The sequence below is a fragment of the Lissotriton vulgaris genome, chromosome 5 (assembly GCF_964263255.1).
Source record: "Lissotriton vulgaris chromosome 5, aLisVul1.2, whole genome shotgun sequence".
NCBI lineage: Eukaryota > Metazoa > Chordata > Amphibia > Caudata > Salamandridae > Lissotriton > Lissotriton vulgaris.
The window spans coordinates 555,364,027-555,383,458 of NC_141693.1; the positions used below are offsets into that span (position 1 = coordinate 555,364,027).

At 48.2% G+C, this 19,432-nt stretch overlaps 1 protein-coding gene across 1 annotated transcript in view; it reads left to right on the plus strand.

The window, feature by feature from the left end:
• Nucleotides 1–19,432, plus strand: part of GLUD1 (glutamate dehydrogenase 1) — a 226,940-nt gene that overhangs the window by 168,318 nt on the left and 39,190 nt on the right. The window contains exon 10 of the mRNA XM_086922016.1: nt 4,376–4,499. Within this exon, the coding sequence (XP_086778142.1) occupies nt 4,376–4,499 (124 nt within the window). The remainder of the gene's footprint in view (nt 1–4,375; nt 4,500–19,432) is intronic.

Consider the following 19,432-nt stretch of genomic DNA (forward strand, 5'->3'; position numbering starts at 1 on the left):
TTACGTTGTACGCTGTGTTTCATATTGACCTATTTAATCATGCTGCCCTGCTTTTAGATTCAACAATGCCGATAATTCACTGTAGTTGTGTAAAACTAACCAGGGTCAATTATCCTTGGATCTCAACCTCGCCCTTAGTGATGTGTTTCTAAGCAGAAACATGATGCGGTTTTACTAATTAATCAGTGGCTGAAATGTGCACTCTGACTTGGGCTTTCAAAATTTGAAAAAAAGATAAGCCAATGATTATTTAAGTAGCAATATTATTTAATTAGCTGGTGACTGGAATATATTGTTGATGGGGAAAGTCCTCCAGTTCCAATTTCCAGGGCCTCTAGATCAACCATGACTGGTCTGTTGCCCTGTAAAGTTAGCATAAACTTGAAGAGATGTCGGTTTGCAATGGGACTTGAAATGAAAGATTTTTATTGTTTCAGTTAATTAAAACCACAACAATACATTTTAAAGGAATCGACTAATGTGTTTAAAATTTCTTAACATATATGTACAATCTCTGTTAATATATTCTATAACACTCTCCGTCTAAAACCGAGTTTGTTATTTAAAATCGAATGAAGTGTAATAAAAATGCAGTCTGTCTAGCTTAGTTCTGAAGTTCTTGATTTTTTCCTCTTTTATGTTCCGGAGCGCTCTCTGCCCGAGCTACCACAGTTGTGTTATCCTTTTGTTGACAGGGTGCTGTGGTGTGTTTTAGCGCTTGGGAGTGGGCTGCAAGGAACTTTAGTAATAGGCAGTTCAATCGCGTGTCTGCTGGGTTCAAGGTTGCCATAATTGCAGATCTGCACGTTCTTATACCCCGCTCGTTCATAGACTTTTTTAACAGAGAGCTTCGAGCTTGAGCTAGATTCGGGCAGATGCAGACAAGATGAATAAAGTCCTCGTTGCTCCTCCCGCATAGTCTGCAGGTTTTTGGTCCATTATGCACCCAGGTTGGTTGGTCCATAATCGATGGGAATTTCCCCAAACGGAGTCTCATTAATTTCTGTTTTCTGTGAGCTGGAAATGTAATTGTTAAGTATGGGGCTGCCACAAGTGTTTTGTAATTTGATATTACCATCCATGCGTGTTTTCTGTTGGTAAACGTGGCTTTATCAAGTAAGAGAGAGTGGAATTTTGTTGACTTGTTTATAGCCTGTTTGAACGCCGGGTAAGGCAGGTTTAGTTCCCAGAGTTTTCTTGTTCCAGTCTCAGTTATGGAGTTTTCAAGATACTGGTTGTATGGGGATTTAGTGTCAGATCTAATTTCTTCCCATAGTGCTTGGTGCAATTCCGAGGCTGACGTGTTCTGTTTCAGTGTATACCAGTACTTAATACTTGCATACTTTCTTCCCACTGTTTCATTTACTGTTCCAAATTCTAACCTTGTCTGAGCTGGTGAGGCTCCCTGTTGTATTTGGAAGGTAGATTTGAAGATGGCTGTCTGCATTTTGTTAAGCAGATCCGCATCTTTCCCATGCAATCCTACACTGCCGTATGAGAGGGTTGGTAGAACTTTTGCTTTTATTGTTGCCAGTAAAGGTTTATATGATGGCCCCGTGAGCTTTTTGGCCAAAGATCTAAAAGCAAATGAGAGTGAATTTGATCTCTGAGTGATGTACGACATTTGCTGCTGATGGCTTTGTCGATTATCAAAGTAGAAGCCCAAGTACTTGAAGTTGGACACGGCCTCTAGCTTTGTTCCCTCCAGGTAGATGTTTGTACTGGCTGTCCGCCGCCTGGTGATAAGCATTGTTTTTGTTTTTGTTGTGTTTATCTCCAGGTTGTTATTTGTTATAAATTCTGCCAGCCCTACTAGTAACCTTTGAATGCCAATCTTCGTTAGATTCAACAATACCACGTCGTCTGCATAGGATAGATGAGTTAGAGGAAGGGAGCCAAGTTTAGGTGGATGAGATGGGATCTTATTTAGACTTGATGTTAGGTCTGCCATAAAAAGGTTAAAAAGATGGGGGGCTAGGACACAGCCCTGCTTGAGGCCTTTACTGGTGTTGATTTTTCTTGAGAGCCGTGTTCCACTCCCCAATTTAACTTCCATCCAAGTATTGGAGTAAAGGAGTAAGATCCCTCTCAGGATTTTTTCCGGAATGTTCCAGCTGCACAATTTCCTCCATAAGATGTTCCGATCCACACTATCGAATGCTGCCTTTAAGTCAATAAAACATAGATGAAGAGGCTGTTTTCTCCGAAGATATTTGTCGGCTAGCACTGAGAGAGACATAATGTTAGTTAGTGTCCCAGTTCCTTTCCTGAAGCCTGTTTGGTTCAGTGGTATTCTCTTTGTGACGTCGGACCAATTTATTAGATCTTCCAGGACGAGGGATGCAAAGTACTTTGCCTCCACATCTAGGAGGGCAATCAGTCTGTAATTAGCTGGGGATGTTCTGTCTCCTCCTTTAAAGATGGGTGAAATTATGGAGCCCTTCCAACTGGATGGTATTTGGTTTTCACCTATTATTTCTTCAAATAATATTTTTAATTTTCTGCACCAAAAGTCCGGATCAGTTTTGTAAACTATTGGAGGGATCCCATTCGGCCCTGGTGCTCCGTTGCCACGTGACTTCCTTATGATTCTTCTTATGTCCTCTTCACTATACCATGTTTGTTTGACCTTATTTGTTGCGTCCTTCTTCTCCCATAGGCTAACCACATCGCGGGGAAGCCTGGGAGTGACGCTTCCTTCTTTTCTTTTTTGGGACACTTCGTTGGTAATTTGTTGGATTGCTCCTGGGTTATGCTGGTCAAGTGTTATCTCTGCGAACCTCTCTGTTAATAACGCAACCCAGTCCGCTTCTTGGACATTGGATGATGTTGGATTTGAAGGGTGATTTAAGCTGTTAATAATCCTCCAAAATGCGTTTGAGTTGGTGTTCTTGGCGGAGCAGAGTAGTTTTGCCCAGAGGTCATCCTTCAGAGATCTGTTGTATTCCCACATTTTCTTTTTGTATTCTTTCTTGAGGTTTTGTCTTTGGATCCAGTCTTTGGATGACGTAGTTGTCTTTTTTAGTGCTCTGGCGTTTCTCCTTATCTCTATTTTGAGTTTTACCAGGTTCTTTGGCAGAGAATTTTTGTTAGTGAGAGGATGTGGTTTATTTGGGGCGGACGTTGTTGCTATTAACTTTCCCGTAAAGCTCTCCCATTTTTGTATTTGGGTACCTGTTGTTACCTCACTTTCTATTTTTAGTCTCTGCACATTTGCCTGCAGTACGTCGATGTTGGCCGTTGTCCAGTTAAGTCGTTTCAAGTTAGTGGTCACAATGTTATCTCCCACTATGTTGTAACTGTGGCATTTAGTTAGTTTTAAATTGAAATAAGTGTGCTGATATGAGTGATCGCTTTTTGAAGTGTATTCTATAGAAAATTGCTGGACAAATGGCAATAGTGGAAGAGAGACTGCTGTGTAATCTAGCCTTGAGGCAGTCAAGGTTCCTAGGTGGGTGTGCTGCGGCGGATTGTCACCTTCGATTCTCCCATTAAGGAACCGCAGCCCGAGGAATTCCAGGCTTGTTACCAGTTTTCGCCCAATTGGATCGGATCGCTCTGTTTGCAGCTGAGTTTGGGTTTTGACGTTCCAAAATTCGTTGTCAGCTGCTATTATCTCGTCATCCTCAGGCGTATAGATTAAGTTTGAATTAACATCACCCGTTACGATGATTTCCCAGGATGGGTTATTGTTTCGAGTATCCATGATTGTGGATACTAGCTGATCCAATGCGACTTGCTTCTCTTTCACCTTTGGGGGTGCGTAGAAGTTAACAAGTAGTACCGGGGTTGGTCTGCCTGGCATTGATAGTTTTATTAATTGCATGTTTGGCCCATATGGGGCTATTTGTTCTGAGTTAATCTTGATGTCTGACGTGATATAAACTGATAGACCCCCTTTTGGTCGACCAAAGTTGAATTTTTTCCGTGCTGGTATATTGTAGTGAGTGTACCCGACAAGAGGTAGCTCCTCCAATGCCCATGTTTCTTGGAGGGCAATAATGTCGCATGCTGTCCAGTTGTGGAGTGGCAAGCCGTCTTCCATCCATTTCCTCGCTCCGGCTATGTTCCAGGACAATAGGTGGAGAATTTCATGGGTACTATCCTTTTGAGGTTTTTTGGGAGGTCAATTATTTTTCTGTTTATTTAATGTGTCTGTTAGCCAGCGCCAGTAGGCTGCGTCATCCTTGGGCTTTGTTTGATTGCCTGTTGTGGTTAGGGAATGGGACTTAACCATTTTGCTTCAGGTATTGCCAGTACAAGTCTGCACTTTGGTCTGCTTATAATGGAAAGGCAACTGTTAATATTGTACAGTTAGATAGGCATAATGACTGCTTACATAATAATGCCTGTTTTTCCCTTTTCCATCTCTTAGGATCTTTACTTGAATGCTGGTGGTGTAACAGTGTCTTACTTTGAGTGGTTGAAAAACTTAAACCATGTCAGCTATGGCCGTCTGACTTTCAAATACGAAAGGGATTCAAACTACCACTTGCTCAGTAAGTACAGTCTAGCAGGCTTTATGCTACGTGTTGCATGTCCTTGAATTCCAAGCTTACTGTGTCACATGGTAATCATGTGTTCGAGGCATGTGGGCCGCTAAATTCATATCTTGTGCATAGATCGCCGCCTAGTGTTGGGTCTGGATGATTGCACCTTGTTGTCCTGGAAGAGTCTTTGAAGTATCACGAGATAGGTGGCTCCTCCCCTGGACTACAGTGCGCATGGGCATCATCTCCATCCTCAGATTTTTTTCCGCCATTGGGTTCGGATGTGTTCCGTGACTCTCGTTCGGAACCTATAGGAAAACTAGGATACTTGAGCACGTGTGCTCCCAGCTTTTTAGGCCCGATCGAAGATTGACATCGATGGAATTCCAGGCCCCGTTTAAACGTTGCCCAGTCTGTAACGCGAAGTACCCTCTCTCAGACGTGCACCCTGTGTGCAACAGATGTCTGTCTCCAGACCACGACGAGGAGAGTTCCCTGGCCTGTTCGAAATTCAGGTCGGAAGAGGCGCTCGCTCTTCGACGTGAGGCGAGACTACCGGCGCGGAGAGCGTCGGATGTGGAGGATATCTTCGAGGCTGGGGACGACGAGGGCGTCCAAGAGGAGGAACCGGAGCAGTTCTCCGACACTGTCTTGTCAAAGGCTCAGGTCGAAGCATTGCCGGAAGGCCTTAGCCAAGATCTTTATCCTCATTCTACAGCCCCGCAATCTGGCCCGGCTAAGAATATTTCAGAGCCTTCGGTGGGTACGCTTTCAAAATCGAAACCGAAACTGAAACTGGTCAAACCAGTATTGTTTCACAGAGCCTCGTTCCATCGGATCATAAGAAGGCTCGGAGTGTCATTGCCCCTTCGGGGTCACAAAAGGGTGCCAACCCAAAGATCGGTACATCCAAGAAGGTGCCAAAGGCCCACAGACGGAGCGACGTCATCTAAGGCTGCCCTCGGGGGCGTGGACACTGAAGACGGACTTGAGTCGCAGAAGCCCCTCAGTCCGAATGCATACAAGTTGATGCTGGTGAAGGTTCTCGAAGACCAGCACAAAATGGGCGCGTTGGAACGTGACGCATCGAGCCGCGGCCATTTTGGGAATACCAGTGCAACCCCTGGCGCGACGTTGGCGATGGCTGTGAAAAAAGTCAAACAGCCATCGGGCCTCCACCTATAGTTTTTGAACTGCCTCCGACTGCAAGACCTAAAACGTCTAAGCCGGCACAGGGCACCGACCCTGGTAAAATGATGTCAAAACTTAAGGGAACGCACGCCGCTCCTGAAGGCGTCTGTTCCACTCCACCTTCTTCTGAAAGCTCGAAGTTGTACATTGACTCTGCAACCGGAAGACTCACCCTTTTCAAACGGAAGATCTTGCCGGAGAAGCCAATGGAATCCTATCAAATTCCACTTAAAAAGAAAAGAGACTCTGCTTCCTCACCAGTTATTTTCGAGTCCGTAAGGCCTTATGGACAATTCTTTACACATTCCCCCACACGCACTGAGGATGGTGGGGGGGATGACCAGAATGACGAGCAATTCAACTATCCTGATGAATCTAATCAGGATGACTCGCAGGATGTGATCGACGATCAAGGAACGGCGGACACCCAGTCTTACCAAGTGAAAACTGCCCCCGCAGAGGATACTGCGGCGTTCAACGCTCTGATTGAAAGGGCAGCGTTGACCCACGATGTGGTCATGCATGCGGACCCGGTTGAGGAGGATTTTCTGTTTGATGCTTTCTCTACGTCGGACAGATCAGTGAAGACGCTGCCGATGCTGAAGGGTGTCCTTAAGCACGCCAATGACATTTTCAAGGACACAACCAGAGCCAGGGTGGTGAACCCACGTATTGAGAAGAAATACAGGCCTTCTCCTGTGGACCCTACGTATATAAGGGGTCAATTGCCATTGGACTCTTTGGTGGTCTCCAATGCCCGGAAGAGGGTGAACTCACAAACAAGTGGTGATGCTCCTCCCCCAGACAAAGAATCTAAAGTTTTAGAAGCCTCTGGGAAGCGGGTCGCTGCACAGGCGGCGAATATTTGGAGAATAGCCAATACACAGGCTCTACTGGCTAGATACGATAGGGCTCACTATGATACACTAGAGCAATTGTTGCAACACTTGCCTGATGAATATAGAGAGGGGGTGGACATGTTGATTCAGGAAGGGAAACTGATATCAAACGCTTCCATCAAGTGTGCACTAGATTCAGCAGACACTGCAGCCAGGGCCATTAACACTAGTGTAATGCTACGGAGGCAGGCATGGTTACAAATTTCAGGATTTAAGCCAGAAATACAAATAAGTTTGCTCAATCACCCCGTTAACCCAGATTTCTTGTTTGGGCCTGACGTTGACACGATTCTTGAAAAGATCAAGAAAGACACCGAGACGGCTAAGTCTATGGGGGCTTTGCAGTCTCTACAGTTCAGAGGGGGTTCTTTTCGTCGTTCAGATAGTAGAGGGCCGTCAAGAGGGCAAACATCTCAGCAAACACAATACAATAAAGGTGGTGCACAGACCACCTTTAACAAAAACAATAGAGGTGGATACCGTGTTAACAGCACCAAAGGCAGAGGACGTGGAAATAATAACACCAGGTCCTCAGCAAATACCAAACAGTGACGCCTTGTCACTGCCCCCGGACCATGTAACACCGGTCGGGGGACGACTCCAGCAGTTCCTGCCGGTCTGGGAAGGCATTACCACAGACTGGTGGGTGAGGCAACTTATCCAGTACGCATATTGTTTAGAACTGACATCCACTCCACCCGACATACCTCCAAGACACCATCCTATGTCCGCAGAGCACTTAAACTTATTACTGCAAGAAGTGGCCAGCATGCTGCAAAAAGGGGCCATAGAACTGGTGCCTCTAGAGGAGCACGGGACAGGGGTGTACTCTCTTTATTTCTTAGTCCCAAAGAAGGACGGGTCTGTCAGACCCATTCTGGATCTGAGACCCTTGAACCTGTACATCCTCTCAGAACATTTCCACATGCTGACTCTACAGCAGGTCCTGCCATTGCTCATTCAGGGGAATTTCCTGGCAACTCTGGATCTGAAGGATGCATATTTCCATATTCCCATACATCAGGCGCACAGGCAATACCTCAGGTTCACTATACAGAACAAGCACTACCAGTTCAAGGTACTACCCTTTGGAGTGACCACTGCTCCCAGAGTGTTCACCAAGTGCTTGGCGACAGTGGTGGCACACCTTCGGAGACAACACATTCATGTCTACCCTTACCTGGACGACTGGCTTGTGCAAGCGAAGTCGGCCCAGCAGTGCGCCAGCCACGGGTCCCGCACATTTATCTTTTGCACAGTTTGGGATTTTCTCTAAAATATCCCAAGTTGCATCTTCAACCCGCTCAAGTACAGCAGTACCTGGGAGCGACGTTGGACACTGACGGCTACAGCCCAGCCAAACTCAGTGTGAATCGACAGCATACAACTGCTCATTCGCAAATTCAGACCACAGCACTCACTACAGGCGCAAGTGTTTCTGCAGTTGATAGGCATGATGGCCTCCTGCATATTCATAGTCCCGCACGCGAGACTGCACATGTGTCCACTCCAAGAGTGTTTAGCACGACAGTGGAATCGGGCTCAAGGACAATTGAAAGACCTAGTGTGGGTGACCGGTCGTGCGTACAACTCTCTGCATTGGTGGAATCCACGCAACCTTTGCAAGGGACGACCGTTCCAAGAGCCTGTACCACAAATAGTGCTCACGACGGACGCATCCCTCCTAGGGTGGGGGGCGCATCTCCTTAATTATACAGTGCAGGGCCTATGGTCGGATCAACAGAAGAAGATGCACATCAATATGCTGGAATTAATGGCAATCTTCATGGCACTGAAGGCTTTCAAGATACATCTGTGCAACAAGGTTGTGTTGATCCGGACGGACAACATGACGGCCATGTATTACATTCAGAAGCAGGGAGGTACTCACTCTCCACAGTTGTCACACTTGGCTCAAAGCATGTGGAAGTGGGCCATTCAGAGGAACATTTTCCTCATGGCGGAGCACCTCTCGGGCCAGGACAACCAGATAGCGGATCTGCTCAGCAGGCACAGCATCAGGTGCACGAGTGGGAGATTCATCCCTCGGTGCTGCAACTGTACTTCCAGCAGTGGGGACATCCAGACATCGATCTGTTCGCCACAAACGAGAACGCAAAATGCCCAAACTTCGCCGCCAGGTTCCCACACCCGCGGTCTCAGGGCAATGCGATCTGGATGAACTAGTCAGGCAGGTTTGCGTACGCATTTCCGCCGGCCCCGCTCATACCTCTGGTGACACGGAAACTCAAACGGCACTCGTTGACTCTCATCCTGGTTGCTCCAACGTTGGTGAGGCAAGCCTGGTACACCACGTTCCTAGAACTTTCCGTGGTGCCTCATCAAAGACTGCGTCTTATGCCCAGTCTTCTCACCCAGAGCCATGGCGAAGTTCAGCACCAGGATCCGCAACAGTTAAAACTTGCGATATGGCTCCTGAAGTCATAGAATTTGGGTATCTGAATCTGCCTCCTGATTGTATGGACATCATCAAGGAGGCAAGACGGCCTACCACTAGGGCCTGCTATGCTGCCAAATGGAAACGTTTTGTCATTTACTGTTCCAACCAGGACTTAAACCCGCTGGATGCATCAACACAGAACATTATTTGTTAACTGTTGCATTTATACAGATGCAATCTGGCATACAGTTCTATACGTATTCATTTGGCGGCAATAGCGGCTTACTTACAGAACAGGCAACACCTTGCACTGTTCCGAGTGCCAGCCATAAAGGCTTTTATGGAGGGACTCAAACGAGTCATTCCACCCAGAAGACCATCTTCACCGGTCTGGAATCTTAATATAGTTTTGACCAGACTGATGGGACCTCCTTTCGAACCTCTCCACTCTTGTGAGATACAGTTCCTAACTTGGAAGGTTGCCTTCTTAGTCGCTATCACGTCGCTGAGAAGGGTTAGCGAGCTGCAAGCCCTAACCATTCAAGAACCTTTTATACAGGTTCACGCAAATAGGGTGGTGCTACGCACTAACCTTAAATTCATGCCCAAGGTAGGTTCTCAGTTCCACATTAATCAAACTATTGAACTGCCAGTTTTCTTCCATAATCCAGACTCAGTAGCAGAAAGATCACTGCACACATTAGACGTCAAACGAGCTCTCCTGTACTATATAGACAGGACGAAGGATTTCAGGAAGAGTAAACAACTTTGTTGCTTTTTCACCACAGCACAAGGGCAAACCCTTTTCCAAATCGGGTATAGCCAGATGGATTGTTAAGTGTATTCAGATTTGTTATCAGAAGGCTAAACGCACACTAACAGTCCCCCCCCCCCCCCCCCCCCCCGAGCGCATTCCACACGCAAGCTAGGGGCATCGATGGCTTTCCTGGGTAACATTCCATTAGAGGACATATGTAGAGCATCCACATGGAATAACATGCATACATTCACCAAACACTACTGTGTTGATGTACATTCCAAGCAGCAAGCTGCTGTAGGACAGGCTGTTCTTAAGTCCCTCTTTCAGGCTGCTGCAGCTGGCTCGGACAACCACCGCTAAGGGAGAAACTGCTATTTATTCTATGCACAAGATATGAATTTAGCGGCCCACATGCCTCGAACGGAATTGCTGCTTACCAGTATGCATCTGTTCTTGGCATGTAGGGCCGCTAAAATTCATATCGCCCGCCCATCCTACCCGGTGCCTGTCGCAGCTGTAGTAGTTAGAATTATTTGTAAGCATGGTCATCAAGTATTGTATTGGACTCCATCTCTGCCACAATGGTGAAAAACAATCTGAGGATGGAGATGATGCCCATGCGCACTGTAGTCCAGGGGAGGAGCCACCTATCTCGTGATACTTCAAAGACTCTTCCAGGGCAACTGGTTGCAATCATCCGGACCCAACACTAGGCGGCAATCTATGCACAAGATATGAATGTTAGCGGCCCTACATGCCAAGAACAGATGCATACTGGTAAGTAGCATATTCCCTAGAAAAAATATAGCGCATGTTTGAAAATCTGAAACCTTCATTTAAGCGCTGTGGTTTAGTTATGCCTCAAAGCAGGAACTCATTCTACACCCTGCAGGTTGAGAAACTTGTTTCTTGATGGATGATACATTTTGAAGTCTTCAGTTGATCGTCCTCCATTATGGAAAGATGGAACATTGCACCTATCAGGTTAGGGAATTAAGCCTTCTCTCGTATCCGGGGAAGGTGTTTCCAGTCTTCCGTTTATCTTGAGGGTAATATTTTAGTGGTTTAGACTTGGTGGCAGCTTTCTATCAGTGCCTAAGCTGCTGAAATTATTACTCACAAAAAGTATGTATTCCAAAGAATTGTCAAAGGGGGAATCCTGTAAGTAATATCAAACAGAGAATTAGATGTGATCTCGAACAGGAAAGATCTTTTCTTAAGGACAAGAACCTTCACTCGCCTTAAGATGACCTGCTTCACCATGGGGTTCCCTCTTCACATTTTGAGCTGTAATTTCTTTTCGAAGAGGACCTGCGGTTTTAACTAGAGGGGACCATATGTCTTAGTGAGTGAGGGGCAGAGTGCAAAGTGAAACCAAAATCTCTTTTGTCAGTGAACAATGTTAAAACCTTCTCCAGGAAACCAAATGTTTTTATTGGACTGTGTCCTGGGGCAAGATTAAAAACTAAGAGGACTGTGTTCAAAATATACCCCTTATAACAAATTAGCCACTCTGTTTTTCTCTGCTAACAATTCACGTGGTTACTATGCAAACATTTATACAGTCAGTGATTGGTAGCCCTTAGATATAAATAGTGTACCGTGTACATTCTCATCTGGTCAAAAGCTTCCAAATACCTCTCTTCAGCCAAGGGACAACCCACATAATACTCTGCCGATTCAGTCGGAGCTCTCCTTTTGCCAGGACCCCTAGAAAGGAGAGCTCGAACTGTGAATCTGCAGAGTATTATGTGTGCTGACCCTTGGCTGAAGAGAGGTATTTGGAAGCTTAAGACCAGATGAGTTGGGGAGCTCGTTCCAGGTTTTAGCTGAGATGTAGAAGGTTCTTCCACCCGTTCTTGCTCTGCGGGTGCGCTGGGCTTCGGCAAGGGCGGCAGATCAGGTGTCTCTTGGGTACGTGGAAGAAGATTATTTTGTTGAGATATTGGGGTCAGGGGTTGTGGAGGCATTTGTAGGTGTTGGTGAGTTCCTTGAAAGTTACTCTTCTCGACTGAACCAGTGGATGTTTTGGAGGTGTTGGGTGATGCAGTCGTGTCGAGGGATTCCGAGGACGAGTCTGGCTGCGGTGTTCTGTATGGTCTGGAGTTTGTGGAGCAAAGACTTGTTGATCCAGGCGTAGAGGCAGTTTCTGTAGTCCAATCTGCTGGTTATGAGTGCATGGGTGACGTTTCTTGATTCGGGGGTGGGATTCATTTGAAGGTCTTCCGAAGGATGTGGAGGGTGTTGAAATGGGTGGTGCGACAGCATTGATCTGTCAGGTCATGGAGAGGCAGGAGCCTAGTATGATGCCGAGGTTCCGGGCGTGGTCCGTGGATGTGTGGGAGCTGCCGAGGTTGATGGTGTTACATGCAGAGGTGGAGGGTCCGAGGACGAGGATCTGTCGTCTCAGAGGTGAGCTTCAGGCAGCCTCTGCTCATCCAGAATGCTGCGTCCTTCATTCCTTTGTGGAAGCTGAGTCTGGTAGTAGTGGTGGTGGGGTCCTTGTTGAGGGAGAGTAGGAGCTGGGTGTCATCGGCGTAGGATACTATGTTTAGTCCTTACTGTCTGACGATTGCGGCGAGGGGACAGGGGGAGCATGTAGATGTTTAAGAGCATAGGGCTGAGTAACGATCCTTTTGAGCACTCCGCATTTGATCTTTCAGTTTAGAGAGGAAGGGTAGAAGTATTAATCTTTATGTTCTGCTGGTGGGGAAGGAGCGGAGCCAGTCTAGGGCAGTTCCCTGTATGCCAGCATTGTGGAGTCTGGCGGTGAGTGTGCGGTGGGAGACTGTGTCGCAGGCTGCAGAGAGGTCGAATTGGATCCGATCAGGGCAGCCTTGTGGCCTTGGTCGAGGAGAGTGCGGATATCGTCTGTGACTGCAAGTAGAGCAGTCTCTGTGCTATCGTTGCTGCGGAATCCGGATTGGGAAGGGTTGAGGATGGAGTTCTCTTAGATGAATTTTGTTAGTTGGATGTTGACAGTCTTCTTTGACTTTGGCCACGAAGGGGAGGAATGGGTCGGTAGTTCTTGAGGTCTGTTGGATCTGCTGAGGGCTACTTGAGTAGGGGCTTGACTTTTGCGCTTTTCCAGTCGTCTGGGTATGTGCCGGTTTCGAAGGTGGCGTTGATGGTGCGTCGTAGTTCGGGTGCGATGGCAGCGGCTCTGTGGAAGATTTGCAGGGATCAGTGTGGGCTCCTGAGTGAATGCCTTTCATGGTTAAAGCAGTGTCTTCGGTGGTGACTGGTGTCCAGGAGGAGATGTTGGGGTGGGTGGCGTTGCTGGAGAAGGAAGTCCGGTGTAACTTTTTTGTAGTCTTCTTAGAGGGACCTGATTTTCAGATGGAAGTAGGAGGCAAGCTTGTTGCAGAGGCCATGGGAGGGGGTGATGTCTGTGGTTTTGCTGGGGGGTTTGGTGAATTCCTGGATGATGCTGAAGAGTTCCTTTGAGTTGGTGGGGATCTTGTTCGGGATGAAGGTCCTTTTGGTGGATCTGATGAGTTGGTGGTATTCTGTCCTGGCGTTCTTGTATGTAGTGCGGTCTTCCGAGAATTTGCTGTTTCTCCTGTTCTTCTCGAGACGTCTGCAGGTGGGTCTGGATTCTTGGAGGTCGGCGTTAAACCAGGTGGTCCTTCTGGGGCGGTGTCTATCAGAGTTGCATAGGAGTGCCAGCTCACCAGGTGGTCTTTCTGGGGCGGTGTCTATCAGAGTTGCATAGGAGTGCCAGCTCGTCTGTGCAGTTGGTGATCCATCTGTGAAGGTCTTTGGCTCTGAGGTTTGCACCCTGTGGAGGGGGCATCATTGTTGAGGTGCTCCTCTGTGACCTTGCCCCAGTTTCTTTTCGGCGGATGGGGAGCAGGTTTGGGGGTGGTGGGTTTGTGTCTGAAGTGTACTCTGTGTGGTCCGTCCAGTGGGGTTGTGTGGTGTAGCTGAAGTGGATGTTGTTGCCTCCTGCGAAGATGGGGTCGAGGGTATGTCCTGCCTTGTGTGTGGGGGTGGTGACGAGTTGTTTCAGTCCGAGATTTGCAAGGTTGTCCAGGAGGGTGGTGGAGTTGGGGTCGCTTAGGTTGTTGAAGTGGAAGTTGAAGTCGAAGTCTCTGCTTAATATGTAGTTCAATGAGGCAATGGCATGGGGCGCAATGAGGTCGGCGATGGTAGTGGTGAACTCTGTTCGAGGTCCAGGAGGTCTGTATGCGAGGGTGCCTCGTGGGGTTCCTTAAGAAAACAGTTCGAGGCATATGGGCTGCAGACCACACACTATTGCATAGATCTGCATCTGGTGGTGGGCCCCGATGATTACACTTTGTTGTTGTCTTGGAAGAGTCTTTGTCTGTTGGATGACTCCTCCTGTAGATCGTAGTGAGCATGGGCATACATTCCATCATCAGATTGTTGTTGGTTTTTTTCCGCTGTCTACTCGGATGTGTTTATCGTTCGATCCCGCTACTGATCTCTTTTCGACTTGCCTTCCTACATCATACCATCGGTATATTCCTCGACAGTAATTCCAGTTACTCGCGTCGAAGAAAGGCTTGCGCTTCTAGATTCCAGCGTTTGTCGGGGCCGTCGTGCCCAACTGCGCCTTTGTGCCTTTGGCTCATGGAAAACACCCTTCAAGAAGTGCCCTCAGTGTGGACACTAATTTCCTCACACTGATCTTCATGAGGTTTGCAATATGTGCTTGTCCCCGGAGCACGAGTTGAGATTGCGAGGCCTGCGCATCGTTCCGGTCCAAGAAAACTATCAGAGACCGTCTAGCTCGATATGACGCAGTCCTCTTTATCGATACTAGACCTCATCATAGACGAGGCGTAGAGTCCGAAGAACAACAACCGGACGACATTGTTTCCGAAGCAGAGGATTCAGCTTCCAGAGCCGAGGAACAATCTGAAGACCACTGTCTTCTTTCAGCTGGTCAACAGGTCGTGAGTACAAGCGTCAACCCTGTTCACCCCCCATACCGGGACATGCTTCGGTTCCACCTCCACCTCCGGGTCCAGGTGCACACCGACCAAAACCTTCTGACGCCCCGCCTTCTGGCTCTCAACGAAGAATCCAAAAAAGCCTCCAGTCTACTCTGGCTCGAGTCAATCTGTCGGTCCCGACAAGCAGAAGGTCCTCAAACCAAAACTAACTCTGGCACCGAAGCAGCCCTTGGTACCAAAACCTGTCGCGCCGAAAACCAGCTCTGCACCGAAAGATTCCCAAGTCTATCGAACCGAAGACCACTCCGGTTCTGAAAAAAAGTTGACCCGAAGCCCGCTTCGGCACTGAAACACACTTCGGCTCCAAAGGTCGATGATCCCAAACGTGCTTCGGGACTAGTAATTTCGGATCTAAAAAGCTCCGATCCGGAGAAGAAACATGAAGCTAAGATTCGCTCCACAGACAATAGACACTGTAAAACCGTCTAAGCATTTTGGTCCCAAGCAAGATAAATCGGCACCGAAAAAGGATATTTCTGCAGAAGCTTTTCTACTCTGGATTAATACGAGAGTCTTGTTTTGGATCAACGACTTGCCATGTAATTACAGTGCCTGAAAAGAGGAAAATGTACTCTCCCAAACCACATGCAGTTCCTCTTAAAAAGCATGCTCAAACTTCCCCCATAAGAATTCCTTCACCATTGCTAGAGATTCCAATAGATATTTCTCCTGTATACTCACCATCCATCACACATAGCCCTATACCACAAGATGATGAGGATGAAGACAATTCTTCACATGGGGTAGAAAGATGACACAGATGACCCAGACAATATTCCTGGGCCATCAGATGATCCCTGGGAAGATTATAATGCGCCAGATGCACCAGATCTGCCACAAGATGACACATACCCTTCTAGACCATCTCCCCCAGATGACACTATTGGGTTTACACAGCTCATTCATAGAGCAGCCACTTTTCATGGAGTCGTCTTCCACTTCGATCCAGTGGAAGACGACTTCCTTATGGATACACTATTCTTGTAACATAAAACCACATTACCAATACTTAATGGAGTGGTAAAACATGCACCTGAGGTATTCAAAGTCCCCGTCAGAGCCAGGGTAATTAACCCCAGATTAGAAAAGTATAAAGCGGCCCCATCTGACCCAGCATACATCAAAGGTCAGTTGCCATTGGGCTCATTAGTAGTTTCAAATTCGAGGAAAAGAGCTAACTCTCAGACAACAGGGGATGCTCCACCCACTGATAAGGAGTCCAAGCTTTTAGAAGCTTCAGGAAAAGGCACCATCTCACAAGCAGTCAATGTCTGGAGAATTGCTAACACTAAAGCTTTGTTAGCAAGATATGATCGAGCTCATTATGATGAGCTAGCAACACAAATGCAACACTTACCAGAACAATATAAAGCCAGGGCTTCTGACTTAATACAAGAAGGCAAAGTTATTACCAATACCTCAATCCGCTGTGCATTAGATTCTGCCGACACAGCCTCCAGAGCAATAAATACAGGAGTACTGTTGCATAGACATGCCTGGTTACGCATCTGAGTTCAAGCCAGAAGTACAGGCCAGTATCCTAAATCAACCCTTTGACCAGCAACATCTTTGGTCCAATGGTTGATAATGCACTAGAGAAAATGAAAAAAAGATACCGATACAGCAAAATCCATGGGGGCCTTACAAACTAAGACCCATCGAGCGTCCTTTCGTCGCTCCTCTTACGGGGCCCCTCTGAAGGTTTTCAAACTGACAACACATCCTCTTATAAAACGCCACCCAAACCTCGCCCAGTAGAGGGTAGTACAGAGAAGGATATAGAGGTAACAACAATAAGGGTAGAGGCAACAGGAACCGCAATGCCTCTACTCCCAAACGGTGACTTCTCTCCCATCCCCCCAGACCATTCCACTCCTGTCAGGGGGAGATTACAACAGTCCCTACCTGTCTGGAACTCCATCACCACAGACAGGTGGGTAAGACCTAGTTCAGTCAGGTTATTGCCTGGAGCTCACTTCCACTCCTCCAACAATACCACCCAGACAATGTCCCATGTCACAGGAGCATCACACACTCCTAAAACAAGAGGTTGCATCTCCATGCATTACATCCAAAAATAGGGAGAAACACTCCTTACAGCTACCCCGGCTGGTGCAGAGCATATGGAGATGGGCCATTCCTTAGAAAATATTTCTGTTAGCAGGAAATCTACCAGGAGTTCACAATCCAGTTGCGGATCTGTTAAGTCGTCAGACAACAGATACATGAGTGGGAACTTCATCCTAAAGTTCTTCAACCTTTCTTTCACAAGTGGGACCAACCAGAGATGGATCTGTTCGCCACACACCGCAACTCCAAATCCCAAAGCTTCGCCGCCAGATACCCACATCCATTGTCCAAAGGCAATGCGGTATGGATGAGTTGGTCAAACAAATTTGCGTACGCTTTTCCACCTCTCCCACTAACTAACGAGGTAGCATCTGTGAGGCCTTCACAAATAACATGACACATTTGTCCTTCACTGGAATCCAAACACCCTAGGGCAGCGCCTGACTCTCAGAGGGTAGCGTTGCAGAGCGTTCGGAGGCTTACACCAGGGAGGTGGTGTGGGCTAGTAATCGCCATTTGCTGGTGCGCAAAAATAACACTCAATAATTAATCCTCCAGTCTGTACTTTGCTTTATAAAAGTAAGAGAACATTTATTAAACGCACACCAATCAATACTACACACAATTTACAAATCTACATAAGCTGATGGAATTACTTTGTGACATTGCAAAACCTCTCCACCCCTCCCGCAGGGGGAGTGGGGTCTAGTACCACCACTCCCATGTATGCACATCATCTTGCCCCCAATGCAGTGAATTGGTCTTAACCTGGAGTGAGGGCCCTGCGCACTGGCACCATCCCAGTGGCGGCGACCCCCCCCTCTTACCTCAACAAGCATTAAACAGGCTACACCTGCCTTGGTGACACATGACCCTGACTGAGCATCTGCTACTGACCATACAGTATGCACCTCTACATCTTAAGGGCTAATAGTCTGGGGTCTTCACCTAAGTGCAGCAGCAAGAATACATGTTTACGCATACTTTAGAATGACAGTACTCAACACATGTGGATATCATTAAAAATGCATTGCAATTACAGCCCCTAAAGGCATCACAGATGATCGCAGGATTAAGTAAATATAGACAGACACCCTAGCAGGAGTGTTTAGCCCATTAAATCCACTTTGCCTATGACATCACCTTAAACCAGTACTTCAGATGGAACATCAGTCTCTTGAAAAGAAATAACCATTAATAAATGCATTTTCAGTGCAATTACACCTTTTACCCTCCAGGGGATGCCCTTCTCTAGACATCCCCAACTCAGCCCTTTACTCCTTGATACAAGTATCATAACACCCTTAGCTGAAGAACAAAGTTCCAGCCCAGAAGGTGTTAAATGGAGGTTGAGCCCTGGAGGGGTTATTCTTTTCAAATCCACAGGATACCTAGGGTGACTTATCTCCATGCTGGGGGAGGGAGACTGCGCTTCTCCAGCAGCTCCCCCCAGCAAGTTTTCATCATTGAGGGTGACCCCCACCCCCCAATCTGGGGGGCCAACACGCACCAGAATAGTAGGCTTCCAAAAGCCTGGCAAGGCATTATGAGGCGATTTTTCTCCTATTCGTGAATACTTGATAAGCGGCTCTCCCGCTGTGCTGGGGAGAGCCGCGCTGACCCGCTGGCGGCTTCGCTGCATCTTCAGGCCTCGTTGGGGGGGGCCCAGTCCCACCCGGACCCTGAGGTAAGGGGATGCGGCGCGGGGAGCCCACCCCCGGCCGCTCTGTGCTTTGGTCTGGGGCCCGGTCCCACCCGGCTGGCACACACTGAGACCAGCGCGGCTCCCGCTGGCCTCTGGGGTGTGCAGTGGCACTCGAGCCCCCCCCCCCCTCCTGACTTCGGGGCCCGGGGATGGGGTCTTCGAGGGGGCGCGACAGCGCTCTTCCCCCCCCCCATCCAGGACACTGGGGCCTGGAGATGGAGTCCCGGGCCCCTCCTCCCATCTTCTTGGCGAGGGGCGCGACGGCTCCTCCCGCCCCTGCCTCCTCACGCGGGGCCCGGAGTTGGGCTCCTGGGCCCCTCCTCCATTTCTTCACGAGGAGCGCGACTGTGCACCCCGGCTTTACTACTTTGGGGGGCAGCCTCTGGGACCTGACCCACCTCAGGGGCATCTCTGAGACCGGCGGCGGAGTCCCACGTGCTTCGTAGTCTGTCTTCTTACGGGTCAAAGGTCACCTACCTTCCCGGGGCCATATCTCAGCCCCTGGGGTCCGATCTGCCCCAATTTAGCGCCTTCTGGCGGCACCACCCCAGCCACTGGGAGCACTCCTTCGTCCTCCGGGTCTCCAAGAGGGTGCATTCTGCAGTAAGGGGTGTTCACTGGCTCCTTGCGCCGCTCTTCTCCCTGCGCAGAGGCCTCTTCTGTGCATCGGTCCTGGGCTCTTCTGGCGCTGTTAGGGGCCTGGGGGGGGCTGTCAGGGGTGTCTTCCTTCCAACTGCCCATTGGTGCCTGGCACCCAGCGACAGCAGTTGATGGATTGGCTTGTAGCTCCACCTATCTTTTCTCCTTGGAGGGAAGATCTTTGCTCTGGGAAGAAAGGTCATTAATCTAACCTGCCATGGCCAGACCCCAGCCAGGGACTCAGAGTAATATATTTCTGGACGACCCAAAAGCAGTACAAATAGGACTTTGGACT